This window comes from Alnus glutinosa, chromosome 7, assembly GCF_958979055.1.
Source record: "Alnus glutinosa chromosome 7, dhAlnGlut1.1, whole genome shotgun sequence".
NCBI classification, from domain to species: domain Eukaryota; kingdom Viridiplantae; phylum Streptophyta; class Magnoliopsida; order Fagales; family Betulaceae; genus Alnus; species Alnus glutinosa.
The window spans coordinates 5811408-5830124 of record NC_084892.1 but is presented as its reverse complement, the minus strand read 5'-3'; the positions used below and the strand labels follow the sequence as shown (position 1 = coordinate 5830124).

General features: G+C 36.3%; 2 protein-coding genes across 2 annotated transcripts; both read left to right on the top strand.

The window, feature by feature from the left end:
• Positions 1-534: 534 nt before the first annotated feature.
• On the top strand, positions 535-1055 carry LOC133873621 (histone H4). Its single transcript, XM_062311352.1, has one exon. The coding sequence runs from the start codon at positions 618-620 to the stop codon at positions 927-929; it is 312 nt and encodes a 103-aa protein (XP_062167336.1). The 5' UTR covers positions 535-617; the 3' UTR covers positions 930-1055.
• Positions 1056-10925: 9870 nt separating this feature from the next.
• Positions 10926-12077, top strand: LOC133873184 (F-box protein CPR1-like). The gene has a single exon (XM_062310914.1). The coding sequence runs from the start codon at positions 10926-10928 to the stop codon at positions 12075-12077; it is 1152 nt and encodes a 383-aa protein (XP_062166898.1).
• Positions 12078-18717: the final 6640 nt, after the last annotated feature.

Sequence of the window (18717 nt, the reverse complement as noted above, 5' to 3'; positions counted from 1 at the left end):
CCCACAACAAGCTGACGTGGCTGGTAATATTTTATTATTTTTTTGTTTTGTTTTTGTTTTGGTTGAAAATCGGTTGGAAGGAGAAATGAAATTGTTGTGGGACTGTTGTGAGAAATGAGTGTAGGGATCAATTCTCTTAACACAATTGACAATTTTGAAAATGCATTAATTAAGTAGTAGTATGAAGAGTTACAAACTATATGTAGTTTTTTTTTCCCCTTTTTTTTTTTTTGAAAAAAAGAAAGGGACACGCGATGCTATTCCTTGGAAAGCTGGAAAGCTTATTGGGCAATAATCCTAAAAATTAACAAGCACAAGAAATCTCACAGAAAACGCACAATCCGTGGCACAGCACATACAACAATATTCTCCGTCGATTCAAATCTTATCAACGGCTCACATCATCTTGCCCGACTTCACGCGGATCGAGTCTCTTAGCCGTCGATAACTTCCCAACTCCAACGGCCCCCATTAACCCCCGCCCTTACTTCAAACCCCAATCCACAAACCCCCCAATCTATAAACGCCACTCCAATTCCCACCGTTTCTCCCATGAAATCAGAACACATTTCAATTTCAGACATCAAAACCAATTTTCTCAGCAACTTTCAGGGAAAATGTCTGGCCGTGGAAAGGGAGGCAAGGGTCTGGGCAAAGGGGGAGCCAAACGGCACCGTAAGGTCCTCCGCGACAACATCCAGGGCATCACCAAGCCCGCGATTCGCCGTCTGGCTCGCAGGGGCGGTGTGAAGCGTATCAGCGGACTGATCTACGAGGAGACCCGCGGAGTACTGAAGATATTCCTCGAGAACGTGATTCGCGACGCAGTAACATACACCGAGCACGCGAGGAGGAAGACTGTCACGGCCATGGATGTCGTTTACGCCTTGAAGAGGCAAGGAAGGACTCTGTACGGGTTTGGAGGCTAGATTGTGTACCAGTTGAAGGATTGCTGTGCCAGTTCTTCCTCTGATTAATGAACCAATTATTTTTTGGTGTCGTTGAAACATGTAATGATCCTTTGCAATTAACAATTCCCTCGATTTCCTGTTTCAGTTCATTCTTCAACTGAATATTTTAGGTTCGTGTTAAGGAAATCCATAATACAGAGCCTCCTCAAAATTCCAGCAGTGAATTTTGTGAATCGGACAATTTAAAATTTACAAAAGAATTATTAAATTCTAATGTGAGCTTAAATTAAAATAATTTAATTAATAAAGAATGACATAGCAAAAAAGCAACATCCAGTATTCCAGTAACTCTCAAGTGCAATGCCAAGCCTAAATAGATTGATTATAGAGAGGGCATTGGCACTGAGGAGGCACCCACAAGAAGTCTAAGCTTTATGGTCAGAAGGTGCCATCACCAGAGATGGGCAGTACTATCAACTCCCTCATAAGGCAGGGGAGATGGTGCTGCCAATATTGCCGATTCCCTCCATTCCAAAGTAAACGATAACGCCCATTTCTACGGTGTCAGAGCTGGCTCTTTGGGTCGAGGCTGCAATTGGAAATTCATTGTCCGATGAAGAAGGCTGGATTTGGTATCAGGAGGGTGGAGAAGAAGGAAAAGGGTGTTACTCTAGAACGTGGTTTGCATATGGTTAGTGGGAGAGTAGTGATGGTGTTTTATATTGGTCTTCAAAGAGAATTTATTCCAAATCTCCACTTGCAGGTAAAGCAAAGCACAAAAGATTGACCCAAAGATATCTGATTCCAATTGATAACTTGGTGACCCCACTGCTGAGGTTAAAATGGGGGAAATGATTTATGCTCAACAGTTGTGCACATGTTGTGCAGGAGTGTAGACACATGGGATGAGTCCCATGTGTCTAGTCAAAACAGAGAGCTTGCAAAAGAGATAAACAGTAAGGAAGTTTGTTGGTTGCGCAGCAAAAATGCTTTCAATGTCTAAAAGGTCAAAATATGAAGAAATGTAAAGAGTAGGCAAAGAAAGAAGAATGAAAAGCAAGAGATAAAACATTGCCCGTGACAGTGCAGGTGCTTTCTTGGGGGCAAAATGTTTGCATTTACAGGGACTAGTTAAGCCTCACGTGGTGGAGATAAGGGCAGCTCTTAAGGCTGTTATTTTTTGCAAAGAAATAGGTTTTTTTTTTTATGCCATTTTTGAGGGTGATGCACTGAAAGTCATTCAAGAAATAAACGCAGCCTCACCATTCCTCTCTCGCACGAGTCACTTTGTTGAGAGTATAAAACATGAGATGAATTATCTAAGATCAGCATGTTTCCTCCATGTCTCTAGGAATTTCAACTCAGTTGCACATGAGCTTGCCAAGGAGGCCTCCTCTCAGTGTATAGACAAAGAGTGGCTGGAGACTATGCCTAGCAGTATACATGGTTTTGTACTTGGGGACTTTGTTGGTTCATAGATCATTTTCTTGGATCATTTGTCTCCTCCTGAATTATTAATGAAGAATGCCTATTCTGTGTCAAAAAAAGAGAAAAAGAAAAAGAAAAGAAAAGAAAAAGCTAGAGATGAATGGAAACGAACTTGGGTAAAGGCATGAAACTAATCAAGTCACTTTGTAGAGCCGAATTAGGTTTTTTTTTTTTTTTTTTTCAAAAAAGAAAGAAAGAAAGAAAGAAAAGATATGCTGTGCTGAGCTTGTCTACAATTATGACAACTTGATCATTAATTTATTCCAAACTCACCTATAAGGAAGATTTGCAAATGCAGGACGCCAATACAAGTCTATCTTTTTGACTCTACTACTTCACAACCCATTTTATTTTTCCCTCTTTTAAAATTTTGCTTATTTATGATTATGATTTAAAATTGATGCATCTAATGGTATACATGATTTTAGATTATTTAAATTTTTAAAAGACGTGTCAACTTCATATACACTATTAAATACATTAATTTTAAATCTTGACATTTCATTTGAAATGGATAGTATTCATTTCATTAAATGAAATGGAGAAGATCCTATTTCATTTTATGTTTGCTAACCTACTGTATTTTTTTAATTTCTAATTTTTTTCAATTTGAATTTTTCACTTTTGTCGAAAATTAGAATGGTCCCCTAAGTGGATTAGAGGGGTGGCTGCACCCCATTGAGGGTAGTACTACTTTTTTTTTTTTTTTTTTTTTTTTGTTAATATATATATATATATATATAAAAGATGGAAACGGAACCAAAGAATAAACTCTGGGAAGAAACGCCTATATTCTTGCTGCTATTCACATTTATAACACAAAGGGTTCTAATTAGGAAAAAAAAGAAAAAAGGGTTCTTACTTACCAAGATTAGTTGACAAGAATGCTCATATCCTTAGGTTATTTTGGCAACTCTTTTTACAATGTGTTTTTTGCTTTTTAGTTATAATGTATGCGACGCAAAAGTAAAAGTAGTTTTAAATATTTTTTAAGTGTTTTGTGTATTGAAATGTTTCTTAATACTTTTACTTTTTTCTCTGTTTACCAATAAAAAACAATGGTGGTTGTTGATTGTTGTTGGGCTGGCATTGGAGGCAGCTATTTTGTGTGGTGGATTGATCTGCAAGAGAGGTGTTGTTACTGTGCACAACAATGATGAATAATACGGAATCGAAAAGAAAAAGAGTAAGAGAAAATTGATACACAAATTTACGTGATTCGGCAATGTGCCTACGTCCACATGAGTGCGGCTATATTCTCCTATATGATTTAAGGTTACAATACAACATACTTATAAGAAAACTCTAATTGTACGGATGTTTCACTCCATTTCGCTTATTTCAATACTTGAGATAGAATATGAGCCAGTTGTTTCAACAAGAGGGATAATTGGTCATTTCATATTAACAAGATCTTTCTTGCTGTAATAGTTTGAGGGATAAAAGTACTTATACTAATTTTGAACATGAGGCACAAAAGCAAGTTGGCAATAGCAGCATTGATTAATAGGGTTTGCATGTCAATGTCTTGTAATTTGTTATTTGATTGCCATGGCCCATGTCAAATTAGAAGTGGATGGTAGTGATTTTAACAATTTCCATTTACGCAGATTTTTGTGCATTAATTTCTAGGTGCACAGTGGGAATTAACAGTATGTTGATTCCCCTGCTTCTCCACTAACTAGGGGCATGCATTGAAACCTTCCCCCCACCTTCTCTCTCTCTCTCTCTGAATTTAGCATGAGGAATGTGATTTGCATACGACATAGAGGAAAGCTGATCCTTTAATTTCAGCTTTCTGAGGTCCTTACAGTAAGTCAGAATATGGAGTTTGCAGTTGAACCATAGTTTTGGCATTAAGCTTAAACCTGACTTCCTATTAGGGATTTTAATCTTTAGCTAAGACCTAGTTTGGAAATGTAAGCATAGCAACTGAAGCATTTTATTGGTTGTGACTTACCATATCCACTTTATGTTTTATGATGTTTGATGAAAATTCCTCATTATCACTTATCAAAAGAAAGATCTCATTGTCTGAAGAAAAAAAAAAATCTGCTATTAATTTTTATAGCAACTAAGTTATGTATACAGCATAAACAGAAGGATTCTTTGAAAAGATTATTATAAGGGAAAAGATCTATCAAGATGGGAAAAAAGAAATTATTGTTTTAAAGCATATAGAGGGAAAAGATTCTAGAGTTTGATTCATGAGCTTGTAATGAAGCCGAATTTCTGGCTGAAAGGAATTGTAGTTCTCACTAGCACTTTGAGATCACTCATTCCCTCTCTTGTGGGGCTGATATGCTTTTCCTTACTTGAAGAAAGGAGAAGAAAATCAAACAATAAAAACAATGGAGAATAATTATTATAGTTTAATCAGAATCCATATTGCATGAAACCAATAACCTTGTAATCTACTAGACTTAGAGATTGTAGGATTGTGGAAGTTTGTGGGAGAAAGGGATTGAGTTTATCCTATATTGACTAAACTAAAGGAATAAATTAGGTAGATATATAGGTGTGAGTAAAGTGTTGTTTTTTTTTTTGTTAATGAAGAAGTTGAATTAATTGGTTTTTAATCAAATTCAAATAATTTAATTATCTTTTAATCAATTAAATTAAAATAATTTTGATCTATTAAATTAAAAAAGATTTTAAAAACCATCAATCCTAGAGAGAGAGAGAGAGAGAGTCAACGAACTAAGGGTCCGTTGGGAGTTTAACTAGTCAAGCGGCCCACTAAAAAACAACGTTTGAAAACACGTCTTATAAATCCAGATGGGTCGACGCTCCAAGACCCTTACGTCGAATAACCCGCCTTTACTGGGTCAGAGGCCCATGGACTCGCGGCCCATTAGAAAAATCAACGCACTATAAATCGAACATCTACTGCACTCTGTTACTTCACAACGGAGCGTGAAAAATTCGACCGTTGGGTTTCTCGCTCCCTTGTTTAAGATTGAGGGATTTCAGAAAGACCGTTAGAACTCTCTGGCCTGCTTTCCAATGGAAGAGGCCAAGACGGCGAGGGATATCGGAGAGCGAACTCCGGCCGTGAAAGTGGGAAGGAAGCGCTCCTTGCGCGACGATCTCGCTACGCTCTCTCTGAATCCGAACGCCAAGAAGGTATCGGAGCAGCCGAGTTTCTCGTCTCCGTCCCCCCCTCCGACTCCCTTCGTCCGCAAGAAGCGCCGCTGTCACAGATCAGTGGTTCACACCACCGGAGAGTCTTTTTCTAGTCTCTTCGCTTGCGAATTAGGTGATCCGATCCAGTTAGGGTTCGGTTTTGACACAAATTGTCTCGCCCAACCTGCATAGAATCATCGTCTCTAATGACCCACACTCCGTGCCGTGAATCTGGCGATGGAGCCTGGAGGAGCTGTGGTGAGCTGCGGCGGAAGACGTAGGAAGAGTAACTGAAACGACGGCGCAGGAAGACTAGTTCCTTTTAGGGTTCTTAGTATTGAACGGTCAAGATTGCGAGGAGTGTATGGCTGAGATGAATTGTGGAAAGTTGAATCATTAATGCCGGACAGTTGGCTGATGGCTTTATTGGTTAGGCGAGACCGCTGGACGCTGGTGTTGGCCGTCAGATGGGTTTATGAGTGTGATTTGTTTAGAGTTGCGTTTTATGTTTGGTATTATGCGTTTTAAGTCTTATTTGTATGGGATAAATTAATGTACGCTGGGTCTAGTGGACCGTGCTGTAAGTGTTGGGAAGTTCGAATTAGGTTGCCCAAACACTCAAATTGTATATTTCCTTTCTCTCGATCTTGGAAGCTAATCTTTACATCAATACAATTTCGTATCTTTTGTTCAATTTCCATTACAAACTATCAATATATATATATATATATATATATATATATATATATATATATATAGATAAATTCGCGGCTTCCATTTCTTCAAATGCAACATGGGTACAACTCCTCACATGAGGGTGAGGCCCAGTGTGTGGGGTTCGATAAATGATCCCTACACTCATTTCTCACAACAATCCCACAACAAGTTGATGTGGCTGGTAATATTTTATTATTTTTTTACAAAAAGAAAACAAAAAAAATAATAATAAAATATTACCAGTCACGTCAGCTTGTTGTGGGGCTGTTGTGAGAAATGAGTGTAGGGATCATTTCTCGTGGGGCTCACCCTCATGTGAGGGGTTGTTGTGCCATGTTATGAGCTTGTAGTGCAAGTAACATTTTTCCTACTTAGAGAGATCAATTATAAAGGATGATTTAATTTGATAGAAAATTGTAAATTTAATTATTTAATTAATATTTTAATACTTTTTAATAGTTTTTATATTTGGACTCAAAGTCCCCTTGTAATAATTAAAACTCTAACGTGAAATATTTTTTTGAAATGAAAAGTAAATCACAGATTCATAAATTAAACAGAGATTTGCTCTGATATATTTTTTTTTTTTTGAAAGGAAAATGTAATTTTCCATTAAGAAACTTGTTCAGCCCTTACAACATCCTTAATAACATCAGGACACACCCTAACCCAAACATGATGACTTTGGTGGGAAACAACAAACTTGGCCAACAGGTGAGCAACCCTATTACCATGACGACCCACATGCCCGACCCTCCAACAAGGATAAGTTTCTAACAATAATTGTGTCTCCGTAATGACATTCCTATAAGCGCCACAACACTCCTCCAAACTCCTCAGAGCCAAAACAATCTCAAGAGCATCTCCCTCCAATTCAATTGAGGGGAAACCCCTCTCTCTCCCAAATTCTATAGCCGTCTTAGCCCCAATGGCTTCAGCCACGGTTGGATCTTTAATATAAGGCAAAGTTGAGCACATAGCCGCCACCACCCTGCCCATTGAATCCCTAGCGATAATCCCCACTCCTATAAGCCCGTTCTGATAGTCCAAAGCCGCATCCCAATTTATCTTAACATTACCTTTAGCTGGTCTTGTCCACTGAGTGGGAGAAAAATGGCCATTATTGGATTGGTTCACCGTATCAACGAGAGTTTTACGAAACTCATTTAACTCCTATGTTACGCCTTTCAACAAACAGGAAGGGGACTGAACCAAGCCTCCAAAAACCAAACTGTTCCGGCGAAGCTAGATCTTATGGGCATTCACAGCAAACAGTTCCAACTCCCCATCATCCAATCTATCACAGAGGTAACCAAAAATGGCAAGGAAATCCGAAGCTACTATAGAGCTCTTCTGGATGGATCCTCCACAAATTCCCCACACCACCCGAGCAGCATCGCATGACCACAAAATATGGCCACTAGTCTTAGTTTCAGTACCACACATGGGACACAACGAGTCAGAAACTAGCTTCCTTTTAAATAAATTGCTCTTGGTAGGAAGAATTTCATTAGTAGCATGCCATAAAAAAAGAATAATTGAGCGTGGGATTTTCATCATATCATGTTAAATCACCCTCATTAAAACTCTTGACAAGACGAACAAAGCCTCGTTGGGTAGTGGTGGGCGAGCCTGAGTAAATTGATTATAGAGAGGGCATCAACACTGAAAAAGCCCACAACACCAACACACCTTTAGGAAACTTTTTCTTTACGGTCATAAGGTGCCATCACTGGCCATGGGGCAGCACCGGCAGCTCCGCTATAAGGGAGGGGCGGTGGTGCTGCACATCTTGCCCATTCCACCCATTCCAAAGCGCACGAGGACGCCCATTTCTCGAGTGTTAGAGCGGGATTTTTGAACCGAATCTGCGACTGGAAATTCATCGAGTGATGAAGAAGGCTTGTATTGGCATTAATATCGATCTGCCGATCATCCAGACACACGGTTTTAATATCGGTCTTCAGAGAGCATTTATTCCAAATCTCTCCTTGCATGTAAAGGAAAGAATAATAGAATATCCAAAAAGTGAGGGGTAGGCAAAGAATGAAGATTAAGTAAAAGAAAGAAAGAACAAAAACTTAAAAGTAAAAGAAAAGAAAAGAAAAGAATATATACATATAGAGAATAACTTTTGTTCGGTTGTGACAGAAAGGAAGGGATTTTTGCCAACTAATAAGAAATTGACAAGTCAGCTAAAACTCAAAAAATGAAATCCTGCTGCCTAAGAAAATCATGATCTAGCCTGAAGAAATACTCCCCCAAGGCCCCAACCGAAAGAGCACCATCACCGCCCCAAATCCACAACCCCAGGCCGAAAAGCCGCCGCCGCCAGGCCGCGCGGCCACCCCCGTGGTTTGGGGGTGGCTTTCGGGCCACCCTTAGATGGATCTAGGGTATGCCCGAAGGCCACCCCTGGTCCATGGGGCGGTCGTGCGGCCATCCCTGGGGTCTGGGGGTGGCATTCGGGCCAATCCTAGATCCATCTAGGGCTGGCCCGATGGCCACACCTGGCTTGCGCGGCCACCCCCGGGGTCTGGGGTGGCTTCGGGCCAGCCCTAGATGGATATAGGGCTGGCCTGATGGCCACCCCTGGCCACTGGGGGGTGGTCGCGCGACTACCCCTGGTCCATAGGGCGGTCGCGCGGGGTCTGGGGTTGGCCCGAACCTAGGGGTGGCCTTTGGGCCAACCCTTCTGTTCGGGCATCACTCACCATTGGGTTTGTCCTGGCTGTGACGGCTTCTTCCGACCTGGGCGGTGTGGTCCGGCACGGGCGTTAGTGGCGTTTTCTGACCTGGACGGTGCCGGAAGCGTCCAGACCCACGTCGGTGGAGTTGGGGTTGGCCTGGTTGTGGCGGCGTCTTCTGACTCGGTCGATGGTAGCATGGTCCAGTACGGGCGTTGGCGGCGTGGTCTGGCCTGGCTGTGGTGGTGCGGATTTGGGCAGGGACGGTCTCATTGTTCTCAACTTCTTTGAGAAGGAAATGGGGCAAAAGATCCGGTATTTTAACAACACTTTGAGTTTTTTTTTGTTCTGAGAAGATGTATCAATATGTTATTGGGGGGCAGAAAACCCTTATTTTCTGCCATGACCTGATAGAAGGGGCTCTCATATATATATATATATATATATATATATATATATATATATATATATATATATATATATATATATATATATATATATATATATATATATATATATATATATATAAGCTCCCCGAACTAACAGTGAATTTTAGAATTAATAGCCAGTGAATTTTCAAGTATATTAATGTGGCCCATCAAACTATCAAAGTATGCCAAATATGTAACTTTTGTCAAAATATTCCTATAATACCCCTATTCTCTTAAAAACTAAAAAAAAAAAACTAAACGAAACTTTTTTTTTTTTTAAAGAAAAATGCAAAATTAATCCATGTGATTGACCTAAATTATAAATCGTTCACTGTGAAATAAAAAATAATTCAAAGGTCTTTAAGGTAGGCAAAAAATAACAATTTAGTCATTGTAATCAAATTCTATCAAAATATTTGATGGATTCTGTTAGTGTCAACGTGAATACCAATAAAATGATGAGATGTGTCACTCTTACTAAAAAAAAAAAATTAATATATTAAAAATATACATTTATAAAACTAATCACTCACTCCAGTCAAATTTTGTCAAAACACTTGACGGATTCCATTATTATGCGACGTTAACATCAATAAAATGCTTAGCTGAGTGTGGCTGCGAGTCACCCCCAATAGTAAATCTGAGGTGGTCTAAAGGTTAACCCAGTGGAAGTTGGGGTGACCCGCAGTCGCCCCCATGAGCCAACGGTGGCGCGCACCACCCCTAGCCACCTCTAGGGTGGCTCGAAGGCCACCCCAGATCCACCATTTGGAATGGCTCAGAGGCCACACCTCACCTCGGTGGCCCACAAGCCACCTCAGAGGTGCCCGGGGTAGCACGCAGCCATCCCTTTTCTTCTCCTCCTCCTCCTCTTCTTCTTCATCTTAATGAGAAAAAAAAAAAAAAAAAAAAAATTCAAGTTTTTAATTTCTTTAAATTTTTAGTTTTATATTAATATTTTTTTAAAAAATTGTTTTTTATTAATTTTTTATTTTAGTTTTTAAGAGAATAAAAGTATTATAGAAATATTTTGACAAAAATGGTATCTTTGACCCACTTTGATAGTTTGATGAGTCACATTAGTGCACCTGAAAATTTAAGAAACTATTCTAAAATCGGTTGTTAATTCAGAGGTACTTTTTTTTTTTTTTTATAGTTTTTTCTTTATTTTTAATTAGTACTTAATTGTTTTATTTTTCGATTAGAAGAATTCGTCTATCAAAATACTACTTCTGATCGGTTTTGCTCTCCCACTCCCACTCCGGTTGTTTTTGTCTTTCTAATTGGTTTTTTGGTTTCATTTTCCGGGTGGGATTAGTAATGTTAGACCGACCTTCGTCTCTTATATAATTAATGGCATTGAATTGATGCTCTTTGTATTCATTCATGATTCATTCATTCAACAAATAAGATCGAATAAATTTCTTCTGTTTGAGAGAGAGAGAGAGATATTCAGAGAGGAAGGGATTGCAGTGTAGAATCAATCTCCTCTGCATCTGGGTGCTGGCTGCTACGTAAAAGGCAGGCGTTGCTTTTTTACGCAATTCATCACATTCAACGGAAAGATGTCAAAAACACTTCCCCAAGACCTCATCGCCGAAATACTTTCTCCACTACCCACCAAGTCTCTGCTACGTTTTCAGTGCATTTCGAAGTCATGCTTCGCTCTAATCAACAACCCATATTTCATCAACATGAATCTCGAGCGTAGCAGTAGCAGAGAACGCAGTCTCATTATGGAAACATCTACACATCGGCCAAAAAATTACTACTCGGTAAACTTTTCTAACGAGGATCGGTTCGGAGAGCCCGTGAAGATCTTCCCACCATTAATCCGGCGTCGAAAAAACCTCTACCACACCTCGATCTCAGTGATAGGCTGTTGCAACAGCTTGGTTTGCATCCGCAAATATGATCAATATCGTGGAAGCAACCAAGTTGCGATTTGGAACCCGTCAATCAAAAAACACAAGAAATTGCCCAGTGAGCCTGATCTAGACAATGATAAGCACAGCCTATTCAATTTTGCATTTGGGTATGACCCAGTCAACAACGATTACAAGGTTTTAAAGACTGCATTTGTGAAGAATGTGAAACTTGATAACTGGGGGCTTGAGCCTTCATGGGCCAATGCAATTATGCAGCCTAAAAAAATTATGGTATACAGTCTGAAATCACATTCTTGGAGAAGAGTAGAATATCAATGGCCTTACAAGGAGGAGTCATTTATTTATTCAGGGCCGCCGGTTTTCTCCAACGGTACTTTTCATTGGTTGGTTAATAGTGCACCTGGAATAAGTACCCTTCTCACATTCGATCTCACCACCGAGAAATTCGGAGTGCAAACATTTCCCTTCGAATCATATTTGCATGTGGAATTAGAGGTTTTGGGAGGATCGCTCTGTGTTTCTGGAAATACTGTTGGCAAGGGCGTTGAAGTTTGGATGATGAAGGGGTACGGATTGGCGAGCAGTTGGAGTCGGCTTTATACGGTGCCTGTAACTTTCTTCTACCGCCGATCACTAATGTTTTCAAAGGACGGTGAAAAGGTTTTAATGGAGGACGACTACTCTAATAAAATCTTTTGGTATAACATAAAAGAGAAGAAATTCTGCGGGATTGTTGATCAGAATGATAAGCATATTTTCAATAAATATGTTTGGACAGCGGATTACGTAGAAAGCCTCCTTCTCCTAGATGGTGATAGTGATAATTGAATTCAATGATGGATTAATGATCTTTCCATTATATATTATATATTTCCTTTGATGCATATAGGGATATCATTGTAATTAATCCACAATATTGGATATTAATGGAGGGATAATATATATTGCATTTAAATTACAATATTTTCGTAACAATTTTTTTGGCATAATGCAATTTACATTCAATTAAAATGTACACTTTTTTTTTTTTTTTTTTGTAACCTTCAAACCTTTAGGACTCTACAATTAATTAGTAATTCCTTACAGGAATCATTTAAATATAGGTACGTGAAATATTTGATTGAAATGAAAAGTAAATCATAGATTCATAAAGCAGACATTTGCTTTGATATGATCGTATCATGTTAAGTCATTATTTATTCCAAAATTTAAACTAATAATAAATTTAATCATCTACCTAATATTCTATCATCAGAAACTCTTGACAAGAAGACGAACAAACCCCCATTAGGTAGTGGTGGGCAAGCCTCAGAAAATTGATTATAGAGAGGGCATCAACACTGAGAAAGCCCACAACAACCGCGCACGCGGTGGTGCTGCAGATCTTGCCCATTCCACCCATTCCAAAGCGCACGATGACACCCATTTCTCCAGTGTTAGAGCGGGATTTTTGAACCGAATCTGCGACTGGAAATTCATTGATCGATATCTGTCGATCATCCAGCCAAAAAACACACGGTTTTGGATTTGGTTATGCAGTTGGTGCATGCATGGAAGAGTGGTGGTGTTTTAATATTGGTCTTCAAACAGCATTTATTCCAAATCTCTCCTTGCACGTAAAGGAAAGAATATCCAAAAAGTGAAGAGCAGGCAAAGAATGAAGATTAAGTGAAATAAAGAAAGAACCAAAAAAACCAGCATGCTTTAATTGACAAAAAAAAAAAAAAAGGTTTTCAATTGTTTTTCTTTCATTCAACTTGAGTTTGAGGGGACGTTAGAATATATGGTTTTTGTAAGATCGATGAAGTTGATAGATTTTTTCGTATTAGAATATTTAACATTTTAAGTTTGATTAGAATTTAATTATCACGTTGAATAAGAGCAAAATATAGCTTAATTGCCAGGATTTCTAGCCGCGGTGAAAGTAGTTAGGCTTCTAAAGCTGTATCACCCAAAATTATTGTCTCCATTTTCTCTATTACTTCCGCTATTTTTCTCCTATTTTATATTTCATCACAAATTTCCACACAGGACAGTTCTTAAAATGCTCTTGCTTTCTTTCTCTAGCTAGGCCTGATTGAAAGCTCTACAACGCTGCATGTACCCGGCCAAAACAATTTCTTGATCAATCTTCAATATACATTTCCTCAAAAGAAATTGTTTATATAGTAGTCGTTATAAAGGCGTACTTTAATTTGGTCCAAAAAAATTGCAGTAGTACCAGCTCTAATTTTTTTTTACAAATCTTTGTTGATCAAGTTATTGATTTTCATTATCATATCATTCTGATTGTCGTAAAAAAGACTACTAAATAGCTTTAATCTTCTATAATTTAGGAAAAACAGGAATGTAGGCAAAGAAATACATACGTGCATACGTATGTAGGCGTCAACTAAATCCCATTTCTACGTACTGATACCTGGTTCCAAGTAAATTTTCAAGGCTATCCAAAAAAAATTGAAGAGTAGGCAAAGAATGAAGATTAAGGAAAAAAAAAAATATATCAAAATGCTTAGGAGCAATTACGTTACTAGCTAACTTCAGCTTGATATGAAAAAGAAAAAGAAAAAGAAATACGACATCCTAATTAAGCTTGTCTACAATTATGATAACTTGATCACGACTTTATTCCATTCCAAACTCACAAGTCACGTCTGAGGAGAGAGAGAATAAATGTTTACATATATAGAATGATGGTTATTTATGCATGGTACATAAACAGAGCTGGCTGAAAGATTTCTAACGGATTAGAGGATCTAATAGAAGTTACAGTTTCACTATATAGGGATGAAAATGTGAGCGAATAATAACCATTCGCATCCGCTATCTACATGCATTCAATCGTTATCCACTATCTGGGTATACAGATAACGGTTTTAGGGTATGCAGATGCGGTTAATGATCGCGTACGCATTACCCTTATATATATATATATATAGAGAGAGAGAGAGAGAGAGAGAGAGAGAGAGAGAGTTAAATTCACTAAAACGACGTTATTTTGAATTTGGTAAGTTTATGACCTTTAAATTATGTTATATTTTTTTCACTATCATCTCAAAGTCATATCTCACTATATTTACATTTTTTTCTTTTCTTTTCTTTTCTTTGGGTAATCCAAATCTCCATTACTATATAAGATAATGAAATTTTAATTTATTTAAGCTTGCATATAGTAATAACTACATTATTTAATATTGAATATAAATTTAGATAGTATTTCAAAACGGTCATTACCTCATATGCGGATAGCAGATAGCGGATAATAACCGTAATAACTACATGGATGCAAATACATAAAAGTTATGCGAATACATATTTCTCCACGCTAGCTTTAACAGTAAAATTATAAGGTAAATATGCAAGAATAAATAAAAAGATGATATGATCAAAACGGAAAATATATGTGTGCGTGTGAGTGAAAGACTTTCCAAATCTAGGTATATCATGATTATTTTAATGTAAAAGTGGTAATTTAAATATTATAATGCATAAATATTTGCCTGCTCTATTTTTTTGGGGAAAAGTACACATAACCCCCTCAAACTATCATTCAATTGTCAATGTACCCTCCCTTCAAAAAAAAAAAAAAATTGTCAATGTACCCCTTAAACTACCAATTGTGTCAATCTCCCCCATTAAACTACCAGAAAATGTCAATGTCCCTCCTAAGACCAACAAAAAGACAAAAATGACAATAATTTTTTTTTAATAAGGCAAAAATGTCCTCATAAATTCAAAAAAATTAAAACTAAAACTAAAAAAATTAAATAAAATAATAAATAAAAAACGAAAAAAAAAATATTTTAAAAAAAAGAACAAATTTTTTAATTTTTTTTTAAAAAAAAGTAAACAAAAAATAACTGATTTTTTTTTAAAAAAAATGAAAAAAAGAAAAAAGAAAAACCTGTTTTTATTAAATTAAAAAACGAAAAATAACAAATTTTTTTAAAGAAAAAAAACGAAGAAACAAAAAATAACTGAAATTTATTTTTATTTTTTTTTAAAAAAAACAAATGAAAAAAAAAACAGTTTTTATTAAATTAAAAAACGAAAAAGAACATTTTTTTTAAAGAAAAAAAAACGAAAAAACAAAAAATAACTGAAATTTATTTATTTATTTTTTAAAAAATAAAACAAATAAAAAGAAAACCAGTTTTTATTTAATTAAAAAAACGAAAAAGAACAATTTTTTTTTTTAAAAAAAAAAAAAAAAGGAAAAAAAAAAACTGAAAATTATTATTTAAAAAAAATAATAAAAAACAGTTTTAATTTATTAATTTTTTTTTGGAATAATTTTTTGTTATTTTATATTTTTTTAATAATTTTTTTTAGTTTTTATTTTATTTTAATAATTTTATGAAGGGCATTTTTGTCATTAGGGGGACATTGACATTTTCTGGTAGTTTAAGGGGGGATTTTGACACAATTGGTAGTTTGGGGGGTACATTAACAATGATGTGGTAGTTTGAGGGGGTTATGTGTACTTTTCCCTTAAAAAATAAAATTCTTCGTACCTTTGGGCAACCGAAAGAAATTTTACTTTTAATACTAAATTTGTTATCTTATTCTAATTAAGTCAAAAAAAATAAAAACTTCCCTTTGGGGATAAGTAATTAAATTTATGAATTAACTACAAGACGATGTCAACTTTATTTTAAATTAGCCAATGCCAATTTAAATAGTAAATTTCAACCTACCTTTGGGCAAAGGTTGCATCACGCATGAAATTTACTCTTTATTAATAAGACTAATAAATTTAAATAGTAATAAATAAAATTCTTCGTACCTTTTGGCAACCGAGAGAAATTTTACTTTTAATACTAAATTTGTTATCTCATTCTAATTAAGTCACAAAAAATAAAAACTTCCCTTTGGGGATAGATAATTAAATTTATGAATTAATTACAATACGATGTTAATTTTTCTATATGAAGTTCATGTGTACGATCCTTATGCAATTATTACAAAATTAGGATGCTTTGGCTCTCCCAAAATCATAATAATCACGTTGTAATTCATGAACATCTAATAAATCTTTATGAGGTTCATGCGTGTGATCCTGATGTAATTCTTATACAAAAATTGGATGCTTTGGCTCTCCCATAATTATTATGATAATTACGTGTGTGTAATTTTGATGCAATTATTATTCAAAAATTTGGGTGCTTTGGTTCTCCCAAAATTATCATAATAATTGCGACTTCATTAACATCTAACAACTTTATAGATGCCCCCTTAACAGCCCTAGGAATATAACAAACCAATACATAAATGGGGTAAACAGTATTTTCCAAGGTGCAACCAGGTGAGTTCCCAGGAAAGTGAGGGGGTCACTTGGACACACTTAAATCCCAAGACTTTCCTAGCCAGAACTTTTCTAGACATTGCATTCTTGGATATTACTGTAAACACACCAGCGTATATGGTATTGTTAATTATTCTTAGGTCTAGGCATCAAGCAATTTATATTTAAACAATATAAATTTAACAATTAAAAAATATTCCTCAATTTATGTATTAAAGAAACAATAATTTTAATACAGATCAATGCAAATCATAAGAAAAATAAAAATTGCAACATGAGGACATAATAAAATACATGGCTCAATGGTTTAGTAAATGGCCTTAGTCCTTTACACTTGGTCAACCCAAGTTCTAAACCCCACATGAGCCTACCATTTTTAATTTTATTTAAAAGCTACTGTAATGGGCTACTATATTGGGTTGGGCTTTTGGGTCACAAGACTCCAAATGGGCTACTGTATTGGGCAATTAGGTCAACCCACTTAATCGGGTCGGGCCTCTGGGTCTATGTATAGTGCTGGCCCAAATTGGGTCAGCCCACTTAAATGGCCCAAAACTGCATGGGTTTTAAAAAACCCTACCCGAAAATATATCCAATCTAGAAACCTTAATGGGTCGAAACCCTACCCGGTCACCAACCAACCCGACCCTTAATGTTCCAGATGGGTTGAAAACCCTAAAAATTGGAACCCTAGCTGCCACCCCTTTATGAAAATACCCATATCAAGATTACAGCAACTCAAAAATAGGCAGTACATCACAATTCACATAATAGTGATAATAATAATAATAAAAAATTGCCATATCAAATTTATGAGTTTTCAAACGTATGTGAACAACAAATTTAATTGTATTCACAAAATATCTACTGGATTGAACAAAAATATGTTCACAAAACTATGATTTAACAACCGAACTTGAACAATAAAAAACAGACTATGTTCACAGAAATTATGGATTCAACAAAAATTTATTGCTAAGCAAAATAGCATAGAAGTTGACTTTGATACCACATGTTAGAAATATTCAACATATTACTTAAACTAACATGCGCAGCGGAAAAAGAATAAGACAGGATTCGGGCTTACCTCTAATCATATTTGCTCAAGCGTTTCCACGATCCATCTGAAGAACAAAAAAAAAAAAGGATTATTTGAGGGGTCTTCTAACCTATGCCTATTGCTTGATGGCTGCATTGATGGTGTACACAGGCACTCTATTTATAGGCTAGGTTAGGGACCCTCAAATGGTAAATACCGTATTGTTTCTTTCCATCAAGGAAACAATATTGTTAATTGATTTTTAAAATCAATTAACCGATTCCATATTTACGGTAATCTAAATTAATAGAAATAACCACAATACCGATCCCATATTTACGGTAATCTAAATTAATAGAAATAACCATAATACCGATTCCATATTTACGGTAATCTAAATTAATAGAAATAGTCATAATACCGTATATGTTTATTAAAAAATAATAAACATAACAAACACCGTAAATGTGATATAAAGGCCACATAAGGGAATAATATCTTACAGTTTTTACTAGTTTAAATTATATTTTTGGATTATATATATAAAGGTTAAAGACAAATTATAGATACTCTATCCAGTATCCATTCACTCACATTGCAATAATCAACCTAGCTATAATCCAAAAAATAGATCTATGCCCAACAAATTATATATGCTATTAAAATGTCTACGTAAAAAAGTGTAATGTGTTACATAAATTTCAGAAAGTGATACTTTACTTGACAGTGGTTTACACTAATCCATCACAGAACAAGAAGCTAAGAAGCGGGGAAAGAATAAGAATACAGAAGGTAAAAGAGAGGAGACGGAAGCTTGGGGAGAGAGATTAGTAATGCTTGGAACCAATTTTTTTTTTTTTTTCATTATCCTTTTAGAGAGCTGCTACATGTGCAAAGGGAAGCTTACAAAAAAATTTACAAACTGACGTGGAATGTGACATGACTTATATTTACAAACTGACATGGCTTGGCTTATTTGTACAAAAGGGAACCCGACCACCGGCGACTGAGAGAGATGGCCGGAAACCCAGAGATTCGGCCGGATCTCTGGCCACCCCGTCGAAGAAGACCACCGGGACGGAGGCGCTGTCGGCAGTTTCCATCATGGTCGATACGATATCCAG